General features: G+C 40.9%; 1 protein-coding gene across 2 annotated transcripts in view; it reads left to right on the plus strand.

The window, feature by feature from the left end:
• The window catches only part of clip1b (CAP-GLY domain containing linker protein 1b), a 49,756-nt gene that overhangs the window by 25,779 nt on the left and 4,261 nt on the right, over positions 1-19,716 (plus strand). For both annotated transcript variants that reach the window (XM_041970169.1, XM_041970170.1), the window contains 7 exons: positions 1,285-1,359; positions 8,430-8,536; positions 17,683-17,728; positions 17,907-17,950; positions 19,198-19,303; positions 19,401-19,566; positions 19,643-19,695. In XM_041970169.1, the coding sequence (XP_041826103.1) occupies positions 1,285-1,359; positions 8,430-8,536; positions 17,683-17,728; positions 17,907-17,950; positions 19,198-19,303; positions 19,401-19,566; positions 19,643-19,695 (597 nt within the window). The remainder of the gene's footprint in view (positions 1-1,284; positions 1,360-8,429; positions 8,537-17,682; positions 17,729-17,906; positions 17,951-19,197; positions 19,304-19,400; positions 19,567-19,642; positions 19,696-19,716) is intronic.

Raw genomic sequence — 19,716 nt, forward strand, 5'->3', positions numbered from 1 at the left:
CCTGGACAATACCCAAAGCGCTTTACATCACACACACATTCACACACTGATGGCGGAAGCTGCCATCCATGGCGCTCAACCATAAGGAGCAATTTGGGGTTCATGCAAGGACACCTCGACATAAACTCGACTTGTCTGAGGATCAAACCGGCAACCTTCAGGTTACAAGACGACCGCTCTACCTTGCTGAGCCACGCCGCCCCAATGATTCTAAATGTGTTTGTATAATTCAGCTTAATGGGATGATGCAGACAATACGTAAGTTTTTATGACCTTTGAGAAAAAGAGCGAAGTGAACATGGAGAACAGAAGAGTTTTGAAGTCTCACGAGTTCAGTTATTACATGTTGAAGCAATAAAAAGAACATTGAAATGCTTCCTCACAGTGACTCTGACTCTGCAGGGCATCTGTGATGCTGCATTAAACTCAAACAACAGGAGCATTCTGGGTCGGCTCATTTAATATTCATGCTGTTACGTTTCCAGCAGCCTGTTTCTGCGCACGTTCAGCTGCAGGTGCACAAACGCAGCCACGAAAGCTGAAAGTCCAGGTGGTGGTTCCTGCAGAGAAAGCACAATTTGCTTTCTTCAGTTAGTTTTATTTTTCTTCTTCTTCCCACCAGCCTCATTAGAAATGGATGTAAACATGAAGCAGCTGTAGAGTTGCAGCTTCTTCTCTTTCTGTTCTGTTTGTTAATCTCTTAAAACATTTGGATCTTAATTTTGCATGTTAGTGTTTGAATTGCCTTTCTGCACATTCAGCTGCAACTTTACCCTAAAAAATAAAGCTGTTACCTTCAGGAATGAGTGGAGACGAACTACAGCTTATCTACATTTTTTATATATTTAAATTCTGGTTAGTGTTTGTTCATGTAATGTTTTATAGATTTTATCTGATGTGTAATCCATTGCAGCGCCACATTGACCATAAAAACTCTAATCTTGTTCAGGTGGATGTAAATTTTGCAACAAGCCTGCTAGTTGTGCAAATAGAAGCTTTATAAAGGGGTCATATGCAAATAGTTGTGTTTTCTCTGTCTTTCAAATATTCTGCTCGTGCAAGTGTTTATCTCAGTGCAAACATTAAACTAAGTTACATGAAGAACATTTGTGTTTATAAATACTCTGCTGGGTGATTGTTTAGGTTAATTAGAGTTACTGACAGTACAAATAAAACTAAAATCAGTAATTTGAGAATAACCGTATCGTAGCCAGCCACATGCTTTTCAGACAACGTTATCAGTGAGGAAAAATACAACTAAAAGATTCTGCATCATGTTTCCAGGTTACAGAGAAATCGGAGAGGACGGCTCAGTCGCTGGAGCAGCTGACCAATGAGAAGACGACTCTGGAGACGCAGGTGAGCAGGAGGCTTTCATGTTTTTCAGACTGGGAAGTCTCGTCCTCCTGATCTACTCACAGCTTCCTCCTCCTGCTGCTCATCTCCTTGTTTTTGTGGGTTAAATATGCAACTTACAATGGAGCTGAGTTGTTCCAGCTAAACCAAAAAAAGACTAAAGTAGCTTCAGATTTTAGTTGGTGATTTCAGCCATATGAAATAATAATTTTATTAGCTTTAAAGCTGTTCCGCAAATGAACTCAGTGGCGCTGAAAAACCAGACTGGATGACTTATATATAAGAAAATGGCTTTATCGAGCATGTTAACAGTTGTGACCACATGCTGCCTTTCCCATCCAGCTGTGCAGCATTTCCAGGAGAGATTTTTTCTGTTCACTTAGATTTAATTTGCTTTGTGTGTCCACAGCTGTGTGAAAGAATATGCACATGTACATACATCAGCTCAGCTGCAGCAGCCTGCAGGGTTTTGTTGCGTATTCACATCAGGATCCCTGCGCTGACAGCTCATGTCGGGGACAAGTAGGTCCCAGTCATTACTTTTAATCAGCCATGCATGAAGCGCTGCAGTCTCCGACTCTCTGCCATCTGTAGCTTGATATTTATACTGTTTCCTTTCCTCTAACACACAGAGTAGAGCAGAGTGGACCTCTGGTTCTCTGGTGCCCTCTAGCTTGCTGTTTATTTATCTCCACTCTATCAAGACTGATACTCCGGATGGTTGTGATACAGAGAGAAATGGATTAGAGATTAAAGCGGGAGACTGACCATAAACATTATTCTGTTTGATAGTAACTGTTATTCCACAGTACAACAATTTTAAGTTAAAGTTTGCAGGCATAGATTTAACAAGGTGCTGCAGGTTTGTCGGCTGCATCCATGATGAGAATCTCCCGTTCCACCACATCCCAAAGCTGCTCTACTGGACTGAGATCTGGTGGCTGTGGAGGCCGTTGGAGTCCAGTGAACTCATCGTCATGTTCTAGAAAGCAGGTGGAGATGATCTGAGCTTTGTGACATGGTGGAAGTAGCATCAGAAGATGCTCCACTGTGGCAACAGTAAAGGGATGGAGGCGGTTTCCCTACTTTCATTCTCGGGTCCTCTACCAGAGCCTGGGAGCTTGAGGGTTCTGTGCAGTATCTTAGCTGTTCCTAGGACTGTGCTCTTCTGAACCGAGATCTCTGATGGTGATCCTGGGATCTGTTGGAGCTCTGAAACTCCTCCAGATCATGTTCTGTTGTTCTTCTGTTGATCAGCCATCACCAGTTTTTCAGTCTGGATCTGGAAGGATCCTGCTCTCTGACTTCCTCCCAAAAACATGCTGCAGATGTTTCTGTACGCTGCTCCATGTGTGTCTTAACTGTCTGTCTTCAAACCTGCTATTATGTGTTGGACTACCTCAGAGACGTCTTTCCAGAGCCTGAAACTGGAGTCCTGTCTGATGTGAAGAGCCCAGCCTCTCTCTCTCTCATGCTTGGTACCTGCTTCTGTGTGGCCGAACACTTCAGATGTCCTTAAATCAGCTTTCATCACATGCAGTTGGGTCTTGTCAAACATTTATTTGTGACTTACAGGTGTTATATTAAAGTTTAACCTTATTTATCTTTCAGTATTAGTCATTTTGGAGTTACGTAACTTCAGCAATGAGCACTTCTATTATCTAAATCTGCGTCTTAATAAAAGCCTCCCACACAGTCACAATTTCAATAAGCTGCAGTTGGTGTCAAACTTGTAATCTTCCATCGTTGGTTTCAGTCGTTGTAGTACACCCTGGACAGGTTGCATGTAATAAATAGCACAGACTAACCACAGCTGAGCTACGGTGACTCCACTGGGTGCATCAGGCAGCAAACTCACTGACAATAAAAAGAAAAAGCATGTGGAAGTTGAATTGTGTTTGAAATCAGTGCACAAACATTAAAGCAACATGAGCTGCATGCAGCCGGCTGACGCTGTACATGTTCCTCTTGGGAGGTTGCGTTTAAAGTGCTTCTGGCTGTAGGAAAAACAGCGATCCAGAGAATTCTTCTGCAGGAATGCTGCGACATCTGCCTCTTTTCCCCACCGGCCCTGATGATGATGTAATCCTGCACATGTCAGAGAGCTGCTGCTGCGTCTGTGTTGAACAGAACATCGCTTTAATCACAGCTGACCTGGGATTGGTCCCACAAAATGCTGCTTTAAAAAAAATGTTTCCGTTCGTTTATCTCTATAGTTTTTAGTTGTTTTTGTCATTTTGTAAAAAACTTAATGTTGGTTTCTGGTGTGAAGGAGACAAAGATGGAGCATTTGGAACATGGATACCAGAACTATTTGTGTCGTGGTATTCGTGTTGGCCTCTATTTGTTTGCTTTTCCTCACTTTGTTGTTTATTTGCTGGTTGACTTTGTTGATTTCAGACAAGGGAAGCGCTGTATTTTATTTTTATAAATCTTCGGGGGGGTTTTTTCCCCCCGAAGTTTTCAGGCTGCTGCTGCCTCAGATTCACTTGTCTCGGTGCAACGACACCATTTTAATTAATGACATTTATTTTTTCTATTATTTCTTTCCAACACAAAAATAAACAAGAAAAAAATTCATTAAAATAAAACTTAATCTTCACATTAAGTGTGTAAATATCAACAAAATAGAAAATAAACAACTTGAGGTTTTGTATGTTCTTGTTAAAGTCAGCTGGTAAGTTTTCTCCAGCCTGCAAGTTTCTGTTTTTCTTTCAGACTGCAGAAGAAAATTTTAAATGAGTAATTTAAAAACCTTGTGAGTTTTTAGAGAGATGCAGTGAGCTTGTTGTGCCACTTTGGATCTTTGGATACCTTCTGACCAAAAATAGACCTGATTTTTACACAATTCAAGACAGAAAGTTTCTTCATGACAGAAGGGATCAAACACGGGTGGTTTATCAGACGGTATTTGGATCCAAGTACCAGAGCAACACTACAAGTTTCCAACCTTGAAACTTGTTTTGATGGCAAATTGACATTTATTATGTACGCTCCCAGAGCTATCGTCGTCCTGCAGCATCCTGAGGCTGAGATACTACATTTCACTACTTCTTCTTCCAGCCCAGGGCGTCACGTTACAGATATGTTTTGCTTTATGGCTGTGCATCACACAATAGCAACAGGATAACCACACACTGGTCATTTTTAACCTGCATCATGGCTGATACAGCAGAGAAACGCAAGAAGACATTTTTGGAAGAAGAGAGAAAGTGATAGAGCAACATATAAGACGAGTCAACTTCAGACTGACTTTTACTGCCTGGAGAGATCTCTGAGAGGAGACAGGTGAAGATGATGCTGAATTAGCCGTCGTTAGGGGCAACACAGGGAGATCAGTCCAAATAAAACTGGTTGTATAACGGTTTTATTAAATTTTAAACTTACGTTAATTTTTTTCCCGTTCATCCATCCAGACGTAGGAAAGCTCCTAATAAAGTGAAAGGTGCAGAAATATTTCAGCTCTTCTGAAGTGTTAAAGGGTTTAAGGAGACGGTGAAGCTTATTTCCTTAAAACCTGACTTTATTTACAATTATATGAAATAAAATTAACAAAGGAAAACATACAACAAATAATTTGTTGTCTGAATTGGAATAAGCAGTGTAGAAAATGGATAACAGTTAATAAAGATAAATAAAAACATAAATGAGAGTGAATTAAAACAAATTAATTTATAAAATGAATTAATTAGATACCAAGAAATAAAATAAACATGTAGCAACAGGCATCAGGGAGTTAACACAGGAAACACTGGAGCATTCGACTTCTCCAGTGTTTAACCTTAAAGTCATGATGTCTTCCATCAAAGTTGAGGAAAAGTGTTTGGGAAGAGACAGGAAGGAAGGGTGAAGGCCAACACTTCACTTCCAAAACAAATAGAAAAAAATGGAAGTTTTATTTGTCCTCATGTTTCCCTCTTACTAAGAACAGGAACCTAAAGGTGTGTCTGTAGCAGAAAACTTCCTCCCTGAGTCCCTTCCTTCTCAGTGTCTGCTAAAAATTATAGAAAACAGATTTCTGACTTTTTGAAGCAGTTAAGGATCTTCCAGGTCTGGTTGGTTCCAGCTTTACTTCGACCGCATCACTAAGAAGTGCAGGAATCCACCGTGAGTGACAGGAAAAGCTGTGGGTGGGGGTGAGGATGGGAGGAGCCTGATCAGACTTACATAATGGACGTGTGCGGCTTCTTTAACCCGCCTGTGAGAGGAGGGGAGGGAGGGAGGGAGGCTGCTGAGGCGACACGCTCTCCATTTCCCCCTCGCAGCCCCGCACAGCAGCAGATGAGAGCTGATGGTTTATTGATGCTCGGCTTGTGTTCGTGCTGCGGGTCACAGAGAGCGGAGGCAGAGTAACAACACTGCTGCTGTTTAGCAGGTGAACTAGAGTGAAAATCCAGCAGTGGTTTGCTGTGTAGGTATGGACATAGCTGCTCTGCACCAGGGTTACTCCAGCAGCATCTACTCGCCTCGCTTCCAGGTAGGACTGTCAGCTTTTTACAGTCCCTGTCAGCAGGTCAGTGGCTCCTCCTGAATGACTTCCTTGATATAAATTTATCTGAGTATCCTTTGAACCACATTGGGCAATGTTGTTTACATACTTGCTGAGTTGACCAGACCTCACTTTGGCATCCAGAACGCAGCTGATGTCACACTTCACGGTGTGTTAGTGTAAACAGAAGCATCCAGCAGGAAGCTTCAGTGAGAGCTTTTTTTATTGTATCTGGTCAGGTCTGCAGCAAACACATTGAGTTCAAAGACTTTCCTGTTAATTAGTTATCGACCGTTAATGTATTAGAGCTGCAGATATAGCAGCGTCGCAGAGTTTTAGTCGTGCTATGAGGGGACAGGAGCGATTTCATAGTACGTTTGGAGTCCCGGACCTCTGTTTCCAGCCTGAATCAAGAAGTTTGCTGGAGCTAAAGCTGAAGTATCGAAGATTCTTTGGGGATTTTTGTTTTTATTTCTGCTGGATCATCAGAAGTCTATCAGATTTGGTTTTTATTAGTAGTGACAAAGTGTTCTGCCTTAACAGCAGCTTTTCTGTTGATGAACATGCTACACTTGTTAATTTTATGTTGAAACTCATAGTAATTAAGAATCATTCTGGCCTGAAGATACTTTTATGATTGCTTAAAAATGTAATCAGGTTCAGAAACGAGATGATCATCGCTGGGTCCCGTTCTGTTCTGTAATATGCCAGATTCATGTTGTGGTTGAAATAAACAAAGTTAATTAAATTTCCATGTTAGAAGTCAACTTTCATGGTTCTCACACTGAAATATGAGGCTAACTGCAGCTTCTGTAGAACTTAATCTTCAGTAAAAGCCTTCAGTTTCTCTCTTTTTTCCCCTCAGGGAGAAAAAACTCTAAGATTAGTAATCCAACCGGATCAACTCCAACCAGTTTTCTGATTTTTACTATACCTACTCACAGCAGCCAGCATCCAGACCTTTTTAACCATGATGCATGCTGGGACGAGAGCGCCGTCTTGTAAGGAATCCCGTTTTTCCCATTCACAGCCATCGTTGAGATTTGGTTTTGTTACCAGGAGGAACTGAGTCATTCAGCTTAACTGAGATCTGATACTTAACAAGCTGGTAATGTGTTTAAAAACAGATCCTCCACTAAAAATGACCTGATTTTTGGTGAATTGGTTCAATTAAACTAATTATAAAATTGCTGGATGCAACGCTCACCTAACACACACATTTTATTTAATTTATTAATTGTGCTTGTATAATATTACTTTATATTCATATATATTTTCATTACTATTTTTATTATTGCCCTCATTAGTTAGTTATTAATAGTTATTCATTATTATAACACGCTGAACTTTCTAAGTTATATTTATACTGTAATGTTCTATGATGGTTCCCTCTATAGTCATATATGTTTTATTATATTGTTATAAGTCTCAGTTATATATATAGTTATATATGACATAAAGTTAGATTTATTTCATATATATTCCCATATTTATGCGATCCCACTGCCTTATCTTTCTACTGTTTACATTGGCTTTTCCAAGTGCGGTAACATGTGATCGGATCATGTCTCTGGAACGTTCTGCTCATCCAGAGCTGCTGAACAGTTTCTCATGTTAAGTCTGTGGTCTGAGTTAAACCAGCTCCGTTCCATTCATTATCTGTACCGCTTTGTCCATTAAGGGTTGCAGGGAAGCTGGAGCCTAACCCAGCGTTTAGCAGGTGAGAGGCAGGTTCACCTGGACAGGTCACCCGTCCATCACAGGGCAACACAGAGAGACAAACAACCACTCATCCTAGAGCTAATTTAGATCTAGATCATTTAGAGTCACCAATAAACCTAACATGCATGTCTTTGGAAGGTGGGAGGAAGCTGGAGAACCCGGAGAGAACCCACGCATACACGAGGAGAACATGCAAACTGCACACCTTCTGTGTTGTTCCTACAGTTTATAGAAGGAAATAAAAGGCTGTAATGAACATTTAGTAAGACAAAACCAAAACATGATGGAAAAATCCTGCTCCATGGAAGCCACACAACAGTAAGAGTGCCCAAATAAATTTTAAGATTCTCATTATAGTCATAATTTAATTAAATTAAATTAAACACACAGATTAGTAAATAATACGAGTTTCATTCAGAATTACTTCCTGCTGTCATCAACATCCAAAAATGTTTTCTTCATGCCATGAGTGACCTTCAGAATCCTGAGAGTCATCACATGCTTCAACTTTTTCCAGGATCTAAATATAAATTAATAAATTAATTAAATGGAATCAGTACTTGAACTCTCCTGACATCATTTATTTTCTATTAAAAAGCTTACAAATTGTCCTTTATAACGTCAGCATGCTTCCAGTTTAGCAAAATAATTGAAACTACTCTGACAACACTTAATAATTAATTGTGGAGAACATTAAAATCACACAAGGACCTGACCGCTCTCTGGACAACAATAATCCCTGATGGTAGCAGGCGTCGTCATAGCGACCCCATCCCCTCTGGAGATAACGCGTTAAAATTATGACTGCACATTTAAGAGCTGTAACTGGACATTCTTCCTCCGTCTGTCCTCCCTCCTCTAGCTCGAGGCTTTGAAGCAGCAGAACTCCAAGTATCAGGAAGAGCTGAGCCTGTCGAAGGAGCGGAGCAGCTCCGAGAGCCAGCGCATCGGAGTCCTCTGCAAGGAAATGTGAGTGTTCTTGATGACTGATGTGTTTTTTCCTGCCTCCTATAAAGGTGACCCGAGCCTGCCAGTTCATTACACTGGTGTTACTCAACTTGTCCCAGGGGTCTAAAACTGACGATTAAAATTCCAGCCTGCATTTAAAGCTCTAAATAAATCTGCAGCTGAAGCCAGAGAACAACACAAACATAAAATGTCTGATGTGGTATAAATGCTTCTCCATCTGGGAGTCTCCAGAGAGATGCTCCCACTTGTAAATATGTTATAAACTGTTATGTAAACCCCATAATTAGCCAGAGCACAGCCAGGAAGTGTTTGTGGTTGTGATGCTGGAGGGGGGGTACAATGGACTGTACTCATTATCACAGTCAGAAAGACCCCCCCCCCCCCCCCCCCCCCCACACACACACACACACACACACACACCTCTCCATAGAAACATATCTAAACCATTACTCCTGACTTAAAGTGGTTAACCTGGTGTACACTCTTTAACCAAGTAACTTAACCACAAATCATTTCTTTAAATTATGAGAACATTTAAGAGATTTAATAAATAGATTTCTTGTCTCTCAGGGAACTTTTTGTTTCTCTTTATTTATGTATGAATTAAAAACTATTACCGGCTTTGTGTGTTTAATTATAACTCATTAAAAGCTAAACTGCCCTTTAAAAAGACATTTCATTTGTTTAAAACACAATCAACTTTAAGAACAGGTCAACTAAAATCTTCATTTTAGGCCACTTAAGTGGATATAAAAACATTAACTTGGAGCCATGGGAGTAAATTATTCCTCCTTCTCCAACATTTATTTAAAAAAAGATTAAAATACTAACATCATACAAAACTTGTAAAGCCCGAAAAGGAAGCAGCACCTGAACGCCTCACGTGATCTGAAAAGTAAATCCGTGGGCTTTACATCGACGTAAAGAAAACACTAAAAAGCCTCATTTATGTTAAACTAGGGCTGTGAGAAGCTTTAAACTTTGTGTTTTACATTGAAAATCAGTAACTGATCAGTTAAACTCGATCAATCATGTTTTCCTCTGAAAGGTGGAAGAACTCCAGATGCTAATGATGATAAATTCATACTTTTTGTGCACTTTCGGCCCTTCTATTGGCGTTAATAAATGTCTGTAGGTTGCATCAGACTTGACTAAAAAGTAGAAAATCCCTTCAGATCCTCGGAGGTCACTGTGGATGGAAAAGAGAGAATGCTGTAAAATCTCAGAAGTCTGAATACCTCCATCTCCACCTCCGCATCAGATCTGTGGAGCTTGCTCCAGATGTTTGCTGAATATTTTTATCTTGTGTTTGTTTAAGTGCCCTCCAGCCTGACGAGGAGGTCTATTTATAGACCTCGTGCTTGTGTGAAGCTGTCATGTGCCTTTTGTATGTGAGTGTGCACACGTGTTTTTCTGAGTCTTTACGTCATCCGGTCACACCCCCCTCCTTGAGTCATCAGAGCTCTGGCGTCAGAGCTCACATGGCTGAATTATGAAGGTATTAATATGTTATGCATTTCTGGAGCTGGAGTATCAACAGACAAGCCGAGGAAGATGCAGCATCATCCTCTCTGCTGCTTTCTGTGTCTGAATAATTAAAGTATGTCTAAATGGACGAGTCATGTTAAAACTGCTGTTGCTGTTTTCCATCTCCCCACCCTCCTCCTCCTCCTCCTCCATCCTGTCTTGTACTAACAATGTGTTCCTCCATCCTTCCTCCTTCTGCTGCTGTTATGTAATCACTCCTCTCCTCCTCGGACCGCCTGGCTCCAACATGGCCTCCTCTCTCCCTGTGACATCAGAGTGTGTGTTGTCTTAAACAATGTGGCTTTGTGCTTTCCTAGAGAGCAGCTGGAAGCAGCTCACACGTTGTGTCTTTAGTGCTTGTGTAGGTCAAATCCACACTGGTTTGTGTGTGAAAGCCAGCAGCTAATACCAAAATATTTAATATTCTTTAGATGAGAGCTATCCAAATTATTTTTTCTATCAAAAGAAACCATAAGGAACGTGTAACGAGTAACTTGATAGTATGCTGCTGACGTGAACATCACTGAGACCTGACTGATCTAGCCCTGATGCATGGATCTAGAGCAGGGATCCTGGTCCTCAAGGGCCGGTGTCCTGCAGGTTTTAGAAGTTTCCCTGCTGCAGCGCACCTGACTCAGAGCTTGATGTCAAAGCTCTGCACAGTGACCCATCAATTTGAGTCAGGTGTGTTGGAGAAGGTATAATTAAAACATCTAGAACTGGTCCTTGAGGACTGGAGTTTGGCACCCTTAGGCTAAGAGCACAACAGAAACACAGAAGTTGTCCAAAGAATTAAGAAACTGTCACGCAGCTCAAACCTGGCATCAGTTTCTGATGAAGCATCAGGCAGAGAAAATACTGCCTGGAAAACATGGCCAGAAAACCAGAGCTGCCTCCTTAAAACTCTGCACATGAAGGCTGTCCTGCAGAAGATTAATAAATAAATTACTAATAGAAGAAAAGCTGCATTAAAAAAACAAAACAAAACAAAAAAAACTGGATGTTAGGACTGTCGGAGCAGCCATAAAGAGGAGCTGCTTTTCACCAAATTATATTTGACTAATAAAATTGTAGATAAGTCTCATTAAAAAGATTTCATGTAAAGCATGATCCATTTCAAAGTTTGAATGTTTAGTCCATTCATCATCATCATCATCATCATCAGCATCACCTTATTTATAGGGTGCGTTAACATCAGCCACAGCTGGAATTAAATGCTGTTTATTTGAGATAAATCAATAAAAGCATAAAAACGACAACATGAAATAATTAAAATTTAGTAAGAATAATAGTTGCTAAACAGACTATATAAAATCCAACCAATAAAAACTAAATTAAACTAATTAATTCTCTTCAGTGAAGTTTTTTAAATAATGTTTTTTTTTCTACTTAACATTCGTACTTCAAATAAACATCCTAAACCTCATTATTGTTCACAATAATTTAAATACCCGTCCATGTATGTGGGTAATAATTGAAAATCAATCCTGATAAAGTATTAAAATGAGGATGTATTAAATATATTAAAATTGCAGCCTGTTAGCCTGGAGCCCCGTGATGAGTTTACACATTACCGGCATAAATCAGAAACCCTTTTCTTTCCCTGATCTGTCATTTTTATTTAAAGTAACTTGGCCCTTTGGAGCGGATGTCAACACACCAGAAAGGGGAGGATGATGAGGTTCTTAGCTCTGATCTTCCTACCTGTGTATTTTTAAAATTATTTTACAGCTGTCAGCATGAGGACAGCTGTAATCAGCAGTCAGGCCCAATCAGCTGAATTACCGCGAGCGTTTCTATCCGCGTGATGGATGAATTTGATGAATTCAGACATTTGATTCAGGTGTGTTGGAGAAGAGTTGCATCTAAAAGTTGCAGGAGGGGACTCGAGGACTCGAGGGGTGCCCAAGTCTCAAGGACCAGACTTGGGCACTCTGCCCTGGCGGATAATGTGCATTAATCAATATTAAATTTCTATCTAAATATATTCAACAAATGCTAGGGGTCACCAATGAAGGAAAGGAAGTTTTCCCACTTAACTTGAAATTTATCTGTATGATAAGTCTAAAATGGAGCCCAGCTCAGAGAACCACATTCTGACAGGGGGCAGAGTGGCTGACTTCCATCCTCTTACAATGATCTTTCTTCCCAGCATGAGCAGTAGTATTTGGATGCCCTGTGTCCTGTGCCTAAAATCTTAACATTAGGGAGAACCTCTGAGCTTGGTGGGGCTGTTGTGGTGCCAAATGTTTGGGAAAGATGTCTAAGTTGACAGTATTTCCAGAACCAATTTTTGGGGAGGCCAAATGGCTGTTCAAGTGAGGTAAAGGACTTCAGAACACTACCATCGTACAGGTCACCCAGGACAAGGATGCCCCTCTCCGCCCACTACCTCCATAGCAGCGTTTAGCTTAGGGTTTTAACCAAATTCCAGCTGATAGAAATAATTATGGGTTGAATTTGAGCTTAAGAGAAATTCTTCTCCATATATAATGCATATTTGCAAGTATAGGATGAGTTTGAGCCTCATTAGACAGCGTGGCTATGACAGAATGGAGAGGAGGAAGACCACTACATCATGTGATTTCAGTACAAAGCCATGGAGGGGCACGTTCTGGGGAGAGACTCCAGTAAACAAGGTGTCTAAGGCTGAAGGCGTAATAATAGCAAGTTTGGGATCCTAAGCCCCCCCTGGTCTACGGGCTCTGTAGCTTAAATAGCTTAAGCTGGGATGTTTGCCATTCCAGAAGAATCAGTTACAAAGCCTCTCAAAATATTTAAAATATTTTAATGGTATTTTGACTGGAAGCACCTGAAGAATGTTATTAAATTTGGGAGCACAGGTCATCTTTAGAACGTTGGCTTTCCCCAACAATGACAAACTTCATGTTCTTATTAAAGCTGTTAGTGTAATAGCACTCCACCCTTTTCTGGTTGGGGACCATGTTTTTTTTTTTTTTTTTTACCTCAGTCTTCTTCAGACTATTCTCTGTAAACCCTAGAGATGGTAAAATTCCAGTAAATACTCAGACCAACAACCATGCCACGCTCAAAGTCACTTAAATCCTCTTTCTTCCTCGTTCTGATGCTCAGTTTAAACTTCAGCAAGTTGTCTTCACCACGTCTACGTGGCTACATGCTGCCCTGTGATTGGCTGGTTGGATATTTGTGATAACAAGTTATTGAACATGTAAATCTGATAAAGTGGACGATGAGTCTGCTGTGCAAACCAAATGCATATTTATCCTGTGACATGTTCCCGAGCTGCTCTGCTACAAAGATCTTTCAGTTCAAATGCACAAAACAGCCAGAGTTTTCTGGCCATGCAGGGGAGATGTATGTTTTTATGTTCTGATATGAGGAGCAAGATCATTCACTATAATAACAGAAGCCTGTTGACATGACAGACCATCAAATACCCAGGTCCTTGAAGTCTAAGTGGAACTGTGTGAGTGTCTACTGCTTCCTCAGACATCCATGAAGATTTGTGGAAACTAGTAAGTAGACACGAGTCGAGTTGTAGCAGCTGTGTTGTATTTGTAAATCTATTCATTGGAGATGGGTGGACCCTGGCAGAGCAGCGATGTTTCATCTGGAGAGTCTTCATCCAGAATAAAAAATAATAAGTGTATTCTCCCTCCCAGGCTGCCAGCTGCCTGTTGGCAGGGTGGAGGAAGCTGCAGAGGCAAGATGAATGTGATTATACAGCAGGCGGCTAAACGTTTCACCCAGATGGTGTTATTAGTCACACGTAGCTTCAGAGTTCTTCCTCTGACACAAATCCTGAGACTGACCCACATGGAGCTGAGCTCAATATCCCCAGAAAATCATTTGGTTCCAGCTTCCAAAAATATCTGGATTCTTAATTTCCCACATATCACGGCTGTTTGGGTGTTTGTCAGTCTACACGCAGTCACATGCGCGGACAACAGCCTCCACTTTGTTGTTTATCTCCCAAATGACTTAAAATGAGCCTAAATGGGATTATACTGACTCATCTTTACTCACGTTGTCCACAACAGTGAGGGGAAACAACGCTCCCCAAGTAGTCAACAGAGTTTGTGTTTCAACCAGCCTTTACAATAATGCTTCACTAGACTTTACTCGTTTATCAAACTCACACTGATTCATTAATCCCCTAAAAACCCACCTGTGTTCCTCAAGTTTTAGCAACAGAAAAACCTCTCAAAGCAAAAAAGTGGCTCATCCATGACTCCAGACCTTTACTCTGAGGTGTAGTTGGGTTCACCTTCATCTCCACCCGTCATCTGCTCACACTGCCCTTTTTCTGCTGCACTATGCAATGTCCAGTCACTACACTGCCCTTTTTCAGCTGAACGTCATGTAACCAACAAAAGATGACGCTAAATTACACAAGGCTGCACATAGTAGAAGTACAGGGTGGTCATTTTTAACTAGTACTTTATGTTGCTTGTGTAGACGGAGTCATCGCTGCATCACGTCATTTAAAATAAGCACCACTCTCTGCAAATAAATATTTAGCTATGAAATGTGTCCCTCCCCTCTCACCCTATCTGGCACAATCCCATGTTCAAAATGAGTTAAAAACAAATAAAGTCCCCTGCATGAAGACAGACAGAAGTAAGCCGCCCATTTACTGGCAGCTCCCTCGTGACCTTCGAACAGATTCACCACACCTACAATGTACCACGCTGCCATCATTTCCAGTATTTACAGTTAACGGAAGCTGGAAAGGACAAAAATTAACAGCTAATTTCAACAACTCCCACCTTCTGTTACAAAAACTATGCTCTCTTCTACTCCAGAAAATTCTCCCACATATATAAAATCTATTTTCACGTCATAATTGCTCTGTAATATTTGCAATAAATAGATGGACATCAGACTTAAATCAGCAGGTAGACATCAACTGGCAAACCCAAAATATCTGTTCAGTGTCCTGTAACACTAAAATCCAACAAATCCAGATTAAGGTTCTTCACAGGAAACACATCGCTGCTCACAAAACGCACAAAATGGGTCTTACCGACGCCAGCCCTTGTTCACTCTGTCCCTCTTACATAGACGATTATTTCCATGTTCTGGCTTTACAGCCCAGTGCTGCGGTTCTGGTCCGGGTCATGAGGACGCAGTCCAGAATCCTGGTGTCCCACAATCCACGGCTGTCAAATTACTCAGAGACTGATCATCATTGGCCACACCCAAACACCTCCACACCTTTATTTTAGTGTCTTTAACTACCAAAAAGAGAAAAAAAAAAAACATCTTACTCAGCTGGAAAAATAAAAATGATCAATGAACTTGTTAACCGATCAGGAAAATTTGGAAGAATGAACTTCATCTCTCAAAAACAAAGAAACTCCATTTTTAAAAAGCCTGGTGTCCACTTCACTGATTCCCCTCATAACAATACAATAAATGGCATGTATTATAAACTCATATTAAATTAATGACGTGATGAATAACACAAGTTAATTAATATCTTTAACCTGCTCTTCATGACATGGACACCCCTCAGTTTTTAATGGTTAGATTTTTTTCTTTCTCTCATGTATTTAATGCTTTGCTGCAGTTGTTTTTTTATTAAATGGTAAATGGATTTGTACTTATAAAGCACTTTTCCAGTCAGTTTGACCACTCAAAGCTCTTTACACTACTTATCACATTCACCCATTCACACACACATTCACACCCCGATAGGCACATCGGGAGGCAACGTGGGGTTAAGTGTCTTGCCCAAGGACACTTCGGCATGTAGTCAGCGGAAACCTGGAATCGATCCGCCAACCTTCCGGTCCAAAGACGGCTGCTCTTCCTCCTGAGCTTGTCAGTTTTTTTGCTGTCATTGTTTTTGTTTTTCAATAAAACTAAAACTTTCTAGTTATTTCAACAATTTTTAAAAAGTATGAGCTGGATTATCCAAAACATAAAAACTTCACCGTGGTCTCTTTAATGGGACATTATCATGGAATCAGATAAATTGAATCCCCTTCTAACATGTTAAACATCGTAACTTAGACATTAAAACCTACAGAATCTGATTTCATGTCTTCATATCCACAGATAAAACATGTCAGTCCTGCCATCTTCACACCAAGAACAAAACGCACCAAGAAGCTTTTCACATCGGCTCTGTTGGTCCCTCCAACCAGCCTGTCCACCTTCTTATTTCTGGTGCTTTGCAGCATGCGTAGATCAGCTGTAGAGCCCAGCTAGTATCCAGGATGGGTTCTTCCAGTGTTCTACGTGGAACATATAGTCTGTCCAGCTTCATGCTTTTAGAAGGTGTTCTAAAGCAGAAGTCCTCAGCTTCGGTGTGGACTTCGCTCATGATAAGTCATGTAACACATAAAACATCTTAAGGACATGGTAACACGATGTAAAAACTGTATTTTTATCAGACTTTAAAAAAAAAAAAAAACTCACTTGCATGCGCTGTCCATGGTCCTGAACTCTGAAAAACACTGGAATTAAAAGTTCATCTAAAAACTGAAGCATCGGGGAAATTATGTAGAGATCCTCAAAAGCAGTTCAGAGTTTAACTGAACAGAAACGTTCACACCTGTGATCTGTAATATTTCTACATGTTATAAATGGCCTGTAGTGATGGTGTGAATGTGTTGTGGAGTCAAAATTCATTACTCAAAGCCCAGTTTAACAGCTAATTTGGGAGTACTGCCATCTGCTGGTGACTCGATGTACAGCAGTCCTGTGATATTACATGTGAGTTACGTAGCAGTGGATCTGAACTGTACACATAATGAGTCAAGTCCTATGGCAGAAATGAATCTGTGCTGAGTGTGATATATAAATAAAGTATCACTGTATAGAAACAAGTACATCAGTAAAGTTATGGCTTTATGTGTAGCCATTTGTTTATTTATTTTTTGGAGATATGTCTAAACTGATGATGTCCTTGACTTTTTTTGGTGCTCCTCGTTGAAGTCAGTGCTGTCAGTCAATCTCCTGCACGTAATAATGTGGAAATCAATTCATGCAGAGCACTTCTGTATCTCCCACCGCGCTCTATGCAACTCAAATCAGGCCAGTCACGTAATTTAAGACAAATGAGACCTCGTTTGTCTTTCGTCGCGTGATATTCAGAAAGATAATACAGGCCTGGACATGGACATGCTCCCTTTACTGGACACAGGTTTCGGAGCCAGTGTAACGTCACCTGAACATCAGATTTCTTCATCAGAATGAGCTGATCGGTTTTACTTGCAGAACCAGCCACTCTTTGTGTGTGTGCATGGGTTGATTCCTCACACTAATTAGCATGTATTGCCCTCAGTTCTTCACCACAGATTATGGCTAACAGGAGATTCACTAACATGATGAGCAGCCCAGAGTGTTCGTGCAGGCCGGTTGGGTGGTCCGCCTCCTGCTGTGAGGAGGTTCAACAGCAGCCTGAACATGATAACCTCTCTACACTGTCTCTGATGCATGAACTGCAGTGTTTTTATTTAACTGGAATAAGCCCCATCATGATTAGATATGACAAGCATTTAGCTTGATGTGTGTATATTTTTATTTTAGCGATGTTAACAGATGACAGATAACGGTGACACAGGTATCCCGACCAGACTGTTTAGTCTTAAATATATCACCTCTCTTTTCTCTTTGTGTCCTCCCAGTGAAGAGCTGAAGCTGGCCTCCCAGAAGTCTCAGCGTTTCGATGGGGTACTTACCTTTTCAAATTTTATGTTACATAAACTTAATCCTGTTATAGATCGTGGGTTTGTTAAGCCACAAATGGTGGCGTGGAGCATTCTGACCTCCTGCTGTGACTAAACTCTCCCAGCTCAGAGGGCTTTAGTCTCTATTTAAACACTTCTATATTTGTGTGTTTGCTCCGCAGCACAATGAGGACCGCAACAGTCAGCAGCCAGACATGAAGACCAGGTAAGAGGCTGAGCACGAGCGGCTTTACATGTCTGACTTTACATTTAGTAACTGATTCTTAGTAGATGACTCTTTAATTCAATAATTCTTTAATTAATATTGAAAAAGATATATATAGTTTTACAGTTGAAGGTCCTTAAATGTTTAGTTTTCCCTGTAGAAAATAAAACCTCAAGAAAACTTAAAAACCTGCAGATTTGTTTAAATGTATACCTTTTTTTTTCTTATTGAACAACCCAGCAGCTGATTAGCTGTTGCAACAGCAGCCAGTTAACATGCTGTGTACTGGTTGATGATTTAACTAACTCATCACTGCAGTTTACTTGTCTTATTAGAAAACATTTTGACATATAAACACCAGAAACTCTCTCAGAGTAGAGCAGAAGAGGGAGAACATTATGCAGTATTTATTCATAGCTTATTAGCATACATGGTTTATACTTATAACTATAGGTCTTTTTGTTTTATAATCTTAACTACGTGTCTACATGTTCACTAGCAAGGCTGGTTCAAATTCAGCTTTGCAGTGCATGTGTGAAAACATTGTTATAAAGGGAGGTTGTGTCCTCTTATTTCCCGTGTTTATGCTAAAGATAGAGCAGCTTATCATCCGCATATGTTCAGACTGAACAAAGTGCTTGTGTTTGAAAGAAAAAGTGCTCGTAGGTTTGATCTGTGGGGTGAAAAGGTGACACAAATCTAAAGAACACTAATAGATGCTCGTGTCAGTCGTATCTGAGGCTGAAGGAAATGTTCTGACTCCAGGCTGATGATGCTGTCAGGAGTTTGTCGCAGCATAATCTGAATGAGTTTTTATGTGTTTTTTTTTTTTCTCCCTCTACATCTCTTCATCGTGACGTTGTTCAGTTTTATTTTAAGCCCTTTTTAAAATCTGGGAATAAAAACAGCAGCGATGATTGCTTCAGTGCCAGAAAGAGAAACTTCTGCTCAGTCATCAGAGGTTTAAAAGTCTCACCGCCTCCACACTGCAGCGACTTGAGTTGAAAGTGAATGTTTAATAAGTGGGGATGATGGACAACAGTCAAGGATCAAAGCATGTGGTGTAGATCAGAGCGACGGAGCTGAAGTCAGAGGGATTGAAAATGAGCTTCTGTGGTTTCAGACTGAGGGAAATGAAGATGTTTGCTACAATCAGAGCAGAAATAAGACATTATTCTTCAAACAGATGAAATATGACAAGTTTAAGCTCGAATTAGAATCATTTATCTTGTGTTTAAACAAAACAGAGAAACCATCAGTAACCAAGATGCAGAGGGGGAAGTAAACTTCCAGAAATCTACTGGAGCCCTGATCTCAGACAAAGACCGGGAATTGGAAATTCTGAGGAATGAGGTACTCACACCTTCCTCATCATTCCTGGGAAACTCTCCCTTCATCCTGATAAATCTCGGGTGTGTGAAGCGTTCGTCTGTCTTCTCCATGGCTGCAGATTGCAGTGCTGCGAGGAGAAAACGCCGTGGCCAAGACGCTGCAGACTGCCGTGGAGACGCTGGAGAAGGACAAGGCTCAGCTGCAGGGTCGGGTTCACAGTCTGGAGCAAAGGCTGATGGGAAATCAGCACCGGGGCGGAGAAGACAGGGAGGCCCCGCCCTCAGGTCGGGAGATATTTCTCAGACAGCAGATGAAACATGTTTGTTGGCTTGCTTTCTGATTGATGCTGCACCCGTGCAGGTGATGCAGCTCTGGAGCAGCTGAGGGAAGAGAAGGAGTTTGCTGAAGGACAGGTGAGACCCCACAGATTTGTT

This window comes from Melanotaenia boesemani, chromosome 19, assembly GCF_017639745.1.
Source record: "Melanotaenia boesemani isolate fMelBoe1 chromosome 19, fMelBoe1.pri, whole genome shotgun sequence".
NCBI lineage: Eukaryota > Metazoa > Chordata > Actinopteri > Atheriniformes > Melanotaeniidae > Melanotaenia > Melanotaenia boesemani.